Source organism: Uranotaenia lowii, unplaced genomic scaffold, assembly GCF_029784155.1.
Source record: "Uranotaenia lowii strain MFRU-FL unplaced genomic scaffold, ASM2978415v1 HiC_scaffold_119, whole genome shotgun sequence".
NCBI classification, from domain to species: domain Eukaryota; kingdom Metazoa; phylum Arthropoda; class Insecta; order Diptera; family Culicidae; genus Uranotaenia; species Uranotaenia lowii.
This window is the reverse complement of record NW_026597177.1, coordinates 37117-46700: the sequence shown is the minus strand read 5'-3', so window position 1 is coordinate 46700 and position 9584 is coordinate 37117. Positions and strand designations below refer to the sequence as shown.

Here is a 9584-nt window from a genome sequence, read left to right as displayed (position 1 = left end):
ACTTTAGAACTCACTTGGGAGTCGATCGATTTTATTATAATAAATATCAATTGAAAGCTTAAAAATGGACTTAAGCACTCCCAAAGTTTCAAATCTTTCGTCCGATTTTTTAATCGTAATAAATCTTTTCAAAAAGTAAACTGAGATAAATATCTTTTTCATGAAAGCGGGATTATTTGTATTGAATGTAACCTCTGTAGCATTTCATCAAACTTCAAGAAACATTAAATTCACATTGAAATCTTTCCCAACAATTCTCCGGCTGAAAAACTGTTTTGATCAAATTAGGTTTCACGAAGTTATGATATTTTATTTTTCTGAATAATAAGGGCCAAATAAAGTTTCACCCAAAAGTGTCTGGTCAAGCTCGACGGCAGATTTGAATTTCTGAGAAAATTGCACATGATAAGTAATATTTCGGGTCTTCCAACCTTCGACTTGGTATTTTGGGATTTAGGATCGTAGTTGCTATTTTACAATATTTTGACAATATTATAATCGAAATCAAGAGGTCCACTGTTGACATGAAATATAATTCTTTTTAATATTTAGATTCTTTGCATAAAATGTGGAGTTAATGGTCGGGGTAATGGAGTTCTTAATAAATCTGATACAAAATTATTTCCTTAAAGCCAAAGCAGTTAAAGCGATTTTGACACTTTTCAGACATTTGAAGTTGCCTGACTTTCATACACATATATGTTTTTTCAACGAGTTAAATAATTTTAAATCTTAAATTTTGAGATTTGTAGATAGAAACAATATATTCATGAAAATATGAAGTGTCTTTGAACCAAGGTTGAATTTTTAAAAATCTACATGGAGTGCATAAAACGTGAAAATTCTGAGTGGGAAACAGTTAATAAGAGCACAGAAATTACCAAAATTATCAGTCAAACGTAAATATCCGCTTATTCAGCAAAAAATGTTATATTAAAAGACAATAGGAGTTTTTTTTCCAATTGTTTCTAATCAATGAGCGTGTTCAATTTTGAATGTAAATTTGTATGAAAGAACAAAAAAAATTCATATGAAATCATGCAGCAAATTCAAATAAGCTTGAAATGAAGTTTGTCTTTGATTAGTTGTTTTAGCTATTCTTAAGTTTCATGTTTTGCTAACATAAGAAGACGAAAAGAATTTCATGAAAAATGTTATAACCATTTCAAAATAAAAAAAATGGAATTCATTGGAAAGTATTGTAACATAGCAGGCTGTGCTTGCTGAAGCTTTCAATAATTTCATGAGATGTTTTGCGAAGGTTTAATTACTCAACCAATTCATTGGCTATGCAAAGCAGTTAATTGCGATTTTTTTCATTTTCATCATAGGGTTAAACAGTTTTCAAATAAGCAATCAAAAACACTAAAGTTTGAAAATATTGAATTTAGTTTTTTGTGTGACATCGAATATCATTTCTAAGATGCAGGTGAAGTTTGGTTTTAGTTCACATGAAATGTGTAAAGGAACCAAAAATTATTTCAAAAAAAATAAGTTTTTTAAACTTAGTACATCTCTGGTGATTTTTGAATGAAAATTTTCATTTCCCGTACAAACCTCCTTATAAATCAAAGCACGTTACGCTAACTAGGAACTCAATGAATTGCTTCCAAATTTTCGTTTGCTATTTGTGGCAGTTAAAAGCAACCAAACAAAGTTTTAAGAAGTATACAAATTAATAAAATTAAAATTTCCATACAAATCTTGCAGCGGACTTATGTACAACAATGGGACAGGATGTAGTTGAGCGGACCAATTGTTGCACGATCCGATATTTCACCTGGTTATCTTGGATCTTTTTTTTTTTCAAAATCATGGTGTTAAAATTGTCCGACAAACGATTTGTAAAGAAAACCGATACGAAAAATGTTTTGTCCTGACGTAAAACCTTATTTGTCGTGGAAGGAATCTTAAGGTTTTGGTTAACAATTAGCACAAAAACCGCGCGAAAAAAACATGTAAAATTGAAAATGTCGTTAGATGATATTCTTCAACAGAAAATATCGCAAAAAGCCTCATTTCATCAGTGAACATTCCAATTAACATGATTCAGTAATATTTTTGGGAAAAAATGAAAACCAGCTGAAATATTGGCAATTTAGGTCATTCTGTGCAACAATGGGTAAGGGGACAACGATTGGCAAATCACCCTATTCATTTCAGACACCAAATGATTTTTAGTCATATTGTTGCACTGCTGGTTGCAGAGAGTTTTCTCACTTGCAGCCCAAGCGGAAAAATTGAACGAAATCGTCTTCAAAATCTGCAAACATGGCGGACTTTTGATCACATCCGATTTATCCGATCGACTTTATGTAACTTTTTGTGTGATCTTAACCTATCATTTCTGCTGTGATTTTATGTTTGCTGAATAATAGGTTCTCGACTCAATTAACCATCAACAATAAGGCTAGAACAAATATCAAATTCTATTTATATCATCCCCCTCCCCCCCTTTCGATTTTTTTTTTTGAAAATCTCGAAGGGTGAGAATAATTCAAATTTGATTTTTTTTTTCGAAAACTAAAACAGTTGTAAGAGCTAAAGTCAAACTGTAGAAGATGGGAATTGTATCACCTTTTGTATTCGAGGATTTTTTTCAAATTTCCGGTCGAAAGTAACATGATTTTACGTTTGTGGCATGCAAGCTTTTGTCCAATTTTTTACAATTTATTGAAAATCCAAACTATTTATAATTATCTCCGCAACATAAAACCCCCCTTCTTGTGGTTTCAACTTCAAGTGACAAAAAAGAAATTCAAATTTGTTCCGGCCTAAGTTACCAATGAAGCAGTCACCCAGCAAACATGAAATCGTTATAGGAATGATAATTTAAGTCCTTCACTATCACATAAAAGATTGAATAAGTGATTTTTCTTGATTTATAAACAACACACTTTCACACGAATCGGCGAATAATAATTAACTCAGCAAGTATGTTGCTGTAAAGTCGCAAATTTGTTTATTGGTTTCCAATTTTTTTGAACACTCGAACACATCTCTTCGTTTTCCCGAAAATAAGTGAACAGTTGCCGAGTTTGTAAGGTTGGCATCGTGGTAAGACGTCTGAGAGCAAACTCAGAGGGAATGAGTTCGATTCTCGGTCCCGACATGATTTTTTTTCATGTGTTCCAATTTCCTCCTTTTAGCTCAACTTATTCATGCTCGTTTATTTAATTGTTGGAGGTTAAACGAAATTGCCAGATAAATGTTTGAAATCCAGCCGTTATGGATATCGCCTTTATTTCTGTCGCTATATGCTCTTTTCGTTAGTTTTATCCAATCATCTGTTATACGAGATTGATTAATTATGTTGTTTCAAGTTATACCAGGCTAAATGTCTGCTGGGCATCGTCCAAAAGATTGCTTTCTAGATCATGTTTTGTACATTTTTTTGATTCATTTTTCGAAGTACGATTTAACTAAAAATATGAATTTCAAAACCAGCAAATGCTAAAGAACAAAAGTTATATAAAAAGGTTTTTTTCATATTATATGTTTTATTATAATTATAGTTGATATTGCTTCTGTATTAGTTTTATGATTTGATTCTATCGAAGTATATTATAAATTTGAATCAGATCAACTTTTCAGTTTAGTTTTGTATTGATTGAATTTTGGCATACAAGATAACTTATATTTTTAATGGAAAATGTTATATTTGAGTAGTTGGAAATGAATTGTAAATTAAAAAAGGAGTTGAAAATAGCGAAAGAGCACATTTATTAAGAATACTTTATAATGTAGGAGGGAATGCTTTACTGCGCCCCAATACTATTCTTTTGTTTTTTTTTATTCCAGTGATTTGTCATGAAAAGAGTGAATGTTCTGTGGTCCACATTTGGTAATTAATTGTTTTCTCAATTATTTTGCGGTTAGATTTTTTTTCAAAGATCCAAAATGAGATTAAAACTTAGTTTATGATTCCATCCCGATATGTTACTACTCATAAAATGCTGAAAATGGCATTAATTTTTCTTTTAAAAATGGGTTCAAATTTAAATCAAAGCAACCCAAAATCTGTATGCGTCGGTGGCTGAGCTGTTAGTGTTCTGAGCCGATAATTGCAGGTCTATTGGAGGGATGGGTTCGAGCTGAATGTTGATCTTAAGTTGGCCACGTGTTAAGCCTTAATCGGCTAAGACTGTGTATGACTTTAAACATAAAAGTGTGGGTGTGACATGAAGTCTCATTTTCAAATATTACTCTTCTGGTATCTTTGATCGGGATGTGTACAATAATAAGTACACAATACAAATCGTCAAAATCGTAGCAATCCATTCATGCAGAGCTAAACTTATCGAAGTTATGTTTTGCATATACGGTTTTTAAGATTGTATTTATCATGCGTTATTTGGTTTTGTTGATTTACATCGTTGTCCTTTAATCAAGAAATAAGACTAAAAAAAGAGCTAAAGAGGTAGGAGAACAAAAAATTTTTAGAAGAAACTAAACGTATTATATCCTGCTTTATAATAAAATTTTCGCTTTAAAAATTTGTATTATCAGATATTTTTTTCTATTTGATTATTTAAAAAGGGAAATAACAACGGGAAGTACAATGGTGAGCAGCGAAACAAAAAAAGAAAAGAAAAAAATCATAAAGTCCGTGATGCATACATTCGACATTCGATGGATAAACACGAAAAACCGGATATAATGAGCGAGGTAAAGAGGCACACAATGGCCAAACCATACTAAGTTGTGCAAGTTATGGGGAATCCGACAAAATACAGTTTGGCATGTAAATATTTCAAACAATATCGAGTGGCAACCGAAAGAACAAATCTGATAAGAACTTTACCTTAAATGTTAAGTGATTCAGAGAGCCGGACAGGGTTGAAATCGTTTCGGAGTGCCTCAATAGTGAATTCAATAATTGACTCTGGTGGATCAATCAATTTCCATCCGTTGAACCCTAGTGTGGAATTTGAGCTTGAATCGTCGGATACTCCTGGAAAAAGGAGTATTTATGATTCCGGTCATCTAACACACATGGGAAGAGCAGCATCTGCTAGGAGTTTAGTCGACACTAGGAGAGGATTACAACATAAAAGGTTTGCTTATCATCATATATCCTATGAATGTAAATTTGCGCCATCCGTTTGTCGTTTCACTCATTCAATACCCCCTTCGCTGTTTGCTTTAGCAATAATCATCTTGACAATCATCTTCCTGTTCATTTCCATACGCATTTTTTGTATTGCATTCGATGTTGCATTGTACTGTTATTTTGAAATGCTATGTACAACGTGTTTTCTTGTTGTCCTAGAATGAGACCATGAGAGTTCGAGTCCAGAGAATGCGAATATTTTTTGTTTACATCTGATGTATACCTAGGTAAATATTATCGTTATAATATGTTCTGATTGAAACTTCTTAGTATTATGTGTGTTTTACTGTTTCAGAATCCTACTGCAATGTGCAGCACAAAAAAGCGAAAATTCATGTAGTTTTCTCAAATCCTATTTTCAACTGCTTAACAATAACATCTATCGAGTTCTGTTGTTTTCATTTCTATATTTTTAATATTTTAATTCCATTTTTCCATAATGGAACGTGTTCCATCGACATACAGGGTGAAAATAAAGTTCCAGTGCTTTTAAAAAATATTTCAATAACATAAAACTAATTCGTAAAAAACCAGATCGAACCAACCAAACAACAAGTTACATTGTATCATTTTTTGGAACCTTGTCATATACGTTAAACAATACAAGAGTAGCTCAAAGTATCCTCCCTTAGATTTCCAATAGGGTGGCCCAAAAAAGCGTTTTGTTCAGAAATCAAAACCTTGGAGGCTGAAATTGTTTCTTGATTTGCCGGAAGGCCTAATTTCAGCTTATTTGGTTGACTCTAACGGTCGCCATACATTACACAAACGGCGCCTGTTTGCATAAGCAGTGTATTCGAAGAAAATGCAACACTTAGTTTTGTTAATAACTTCTGCATGCATGATTGAAAATTGATGTAGTTTGCAGTGACCTACTATTATATTGTTTACATGTACATTTTTGTGACGTTCTGTCAAGTGGTTTTTAAGAAAGCGTCTAATACAGAAGGTCATTGAATAAATTTTTTGGGCAGGATCACGAAAAATTCAGAAAAGTCCCAGTTTTAGATTCAAATACAGCTGGAAATCAACTATTTAACTAAAATTCATATGGTAAATCGTTTAAGGAGTCCTAGAGGATCTAAAAGTGTTCTAATTCATTCTTATTTTCACCATTTATGAAGTGAAGAGGATTGATTCCATGAAGGCGCGGAAGGTAGGGAAGAGGTAGTAAAAATAGTAAAAATCTTGCTGACTAATAATCACGTCTGACTTCATTTCTGCAAGAAAAAAAAAACACTCGCCGTAGAGATAAACAAAATACAGGGGTCAAATCGAGCGCAAAATATTGGAACCGCTACTTACTTTTTTGTTCCTGTAGGGGAGAGCCCACTGCGACAAGTAGTTGATCTATTGTGGTGTTTACGCTACTTACTTACTAACTTAATGATCCCGCGCCGATCCTCCGGTGCATGGGGCCGTGGTAAAAGACCTCCACTGTTGACGATCCGGGGCCAGCGTCTTCACCTGGTCCCAGTCAAGATTCTCGTCGACAGTTCGGATTTCAGCGAGCTAGGCTTCGCCGCCACGAGTTTCTGGGTCTGCCTCTTCTTCGATGACCTTCTGGATTCCAATCCAGAGCCTCTCTGCAAATCTCGTTTTCATCTTTTCGCAGCGTGTGCCCAATCCATCTTCACTTACGTTCCCGAATCTCGATTTCTAGCGGCCTTTTGACACCGGCGATGTAGTTCCTCATTCGAGATCCAGTTACCAGGCCACCAAGCGCGGATGATATTCCGCAGGCAGCGGTTTACAAATACTTGCAGTTTTCGCGTCGTCACCGCATATGTGCACCAAGTTTCGCACCCGTACAGCAATACGGATTTGACGTTTGAGTTGAAGATTCGGATTTTCGTTCGTAGAGAGATCTGGCGTGACCGCCAGATGTTTCGAAGACTCGCAAATGCGAAACGGGCCTTTCTGATCCGGGTTTCGATGTCTTTCCTGGTACCATCATCAGGCGTTATCTGGCTACCAAGATACTGGACTCCACTTTCTCAACTTGTTGCCCAGCTATCATGAAACTGGAGGGATTTCCTGTGTTGATCTCCATCGACTTGGTCTTTCCGAAATTAACTTCGAGACCTTCTGCCTTGGAACTTTCGGTGAGGTCGTCGAGTTTGCTCTGCATATCTTGTTGTGTTTGGGCGAGCAAAACAATATCGTCAGCCAGGTCAAGGTCGTTCAGTTGCTCAATTGTTGAAGGATTCCACGGCAATCCTCAGTTCGGTGCACAGTCAATCGATCCAGTCAGAATCTTATCCATTTCGATTAGAAATAGTAGCGGTGATAAAATACATCCTTGTCTTACTCCAGCAGTTACCGGGATTGGTTCGGACAAGACACCGTTGTGCAAGACCTTGCACGAAAATGCCTCGTATTGTGCTTCGATGAGATGGACTAGTTTCTCTGCGACCCCTCGTCGCCTTAGAGCCGCCCAGATGTTTTCATAGTTAAGTCGGTCAAATGCTTTTTCGAAATCAACGAACACCAGCAGAAGAGAGTCCTGGAATTCGTTGATTTGTTCCAGTATGATTCGTAGCGTTGTGATGTGGTCCACACATGACCGTCCGGATCGGAATCCAGCTTGTTGCCGTCGGAGTGTAGCGTCGATTTTCTCCTGGATCCTGTTCAGGATAACTTTGCAGAGTACTTTGAGGATTGTACAGATCAACGTTATGCCTCGCTAGTTACCGCACTCTGTCAGGTCTCCTTTCTTCGCGACCTTTACGAGGATACCCTGCATCCAGTCGGCCGGGAATGTTGCAGTATCCCAGATGTCAGCGAAAAGACGGTGCAACATTTGTGCTGACAGGGCAGGGTCGGCTTTCAGCATTTCAGCAGGGATGCAATCGATCCCAGGTGCTTTGTTGGATTTCATGTTTTTGATTGCCGCTTCTATTTCAGCCAGCGAGTTCCGAGTTGACGCCATTTATGCGGCTTACTGTTGGCGCTTCGAGCTGCGGGTTCTGTTGGCCATCACCGGCCATCGCCGACATCCATTCACTTCTTCTTCCACAAACTTTACCGAGAGTACCATGGCTCGTTGTGATAAAGGCATTCTTGATTCCACACCACTTTTCTTCGACTGTTCCGTCTGTCGGCAACTCCGAGGCTCGGGATTCTAGCTGTTCAACGTATGCCCTTTTCACCCTGGATTCTCCAACCGGCGGACGTCGTATCGACACCCGACTTTCTCCTCGCGCCGTTGGACACGCGCAACTCTCAGTCGTATTTCTCCAAGGACGAGGTGATGGTCAGATGCAATGTCTGCGCTTTGCTTGTTGTGGACATCAAGAAGGCTCCTTCTCCACCTTATGTGCTGGTCGATGGGGGAAGAGCGATCCACCGATCACCATGTTGTTGTTGCCACAAAATTCTACAAACAGCTCTCCGTTTTCGCTCATCTGTCCTAGACCATGGCGCCCCATGATGCGCTCAAGGTCCCGATTGTCGGAGCCAATCTTTGCGTTGAAGTCGCCCAAATGGATTTGAATGTCACCCTTCGGAATTTTCTCTACCACGCTGTTCAGTTGACTGTAAAACTGCTCTTTCTCATGTAAGTCGGTAACGTCAGTTGGCGCATAACACTGGACCATTGTGAGGTTTCTACCCGTGTTCTAAATCTGGCTACGATTATTCTTTTGTTTATCGGTTCCCATCTAATGAGGGCCACGTAGGCCTGCGGGCTTAACAGGAAACCAACTCCTCGTTCCCGAGTAGCATGTTCTCCTCGTATGCCAGAGTAAAGCAGTACTTGCCCGGACTGTGTCTTGTGTTCTCCAGTGTTAGGCCAACGGACTTCGCTCAGTCCCAGAATTTCAAGCTTGAAGCGGCTAGCTTCTCTAGCAAGTTGTGCCAGTTTGCCTTGTTGGGTAAAGGCGGCCGCACAATAGCCCGTCCGTCGTCGCGTCGCGTTGACATTTAATTTTGAGGATGCCATTTTCCGTTTGAGTCACCACAATGGTGCGTCGCGTCAGTGAAGGCATTGTACTAAAACGCAAAACTTGTTCTAAACGGCAGCGTTTTCCAGCGTCGACGTTTTGGTTTTGAAAAATATCAAAATTTAAGCGCGTCAGCAGGAATTGAACTATTAGTTTTAGATATTTTTCTTCAAAGATTGACACAAACGGATTCAAAAATCATATCATCGTCATTTTATCGCTTCGATGATACAAATTTGTAGGAAACGCCATTGAAATTTATTTTTAAGATTGTAATATGTTTGACATAATGATGAAATCATATAGCATTTATAATGAATATTGGCTTGATTTGTAAGTTCCCGTTTTTTCAAAAATAAAAATAATTATGTATGAAAAATTTTGTGTTGAAGTTTGCCGAGTTTTGTCTCAATATTTCCCTGACAGCCTGTCAGTGGACGCTATATTGTGATGCGAAAATTGTAGAGTGCGTCGCGTCAGCGTTTTAGTACTCAACGACGGCGTTGACAGCTGACGCGACGCGACGT

General features: G+C 37.5%; 1 protein-coding gene across 1 annotated transcript in view; it reads left to right on the top strand.

Annotated features, from left to right (window-relative positions):
* The window catches only part of LOC129759188 (innexin unc-7-like), a gene marked incomplete at its 3' end in the record, with an annotated part of 41135 nt that overhangs the window by 1468 nt on the left and 30083 nt on the right, over positions 1-9584 (top strand). The window contains exon 2 of the mRNA XM_055756595.1: positions 4540-5057. Coding sequence (XP_055612570.1) covers positions 4810-5057 — 248 coding nt within the window. The remainder of the gene's footprint in view (positions 1-4539; positions 5058-9584) is intronic.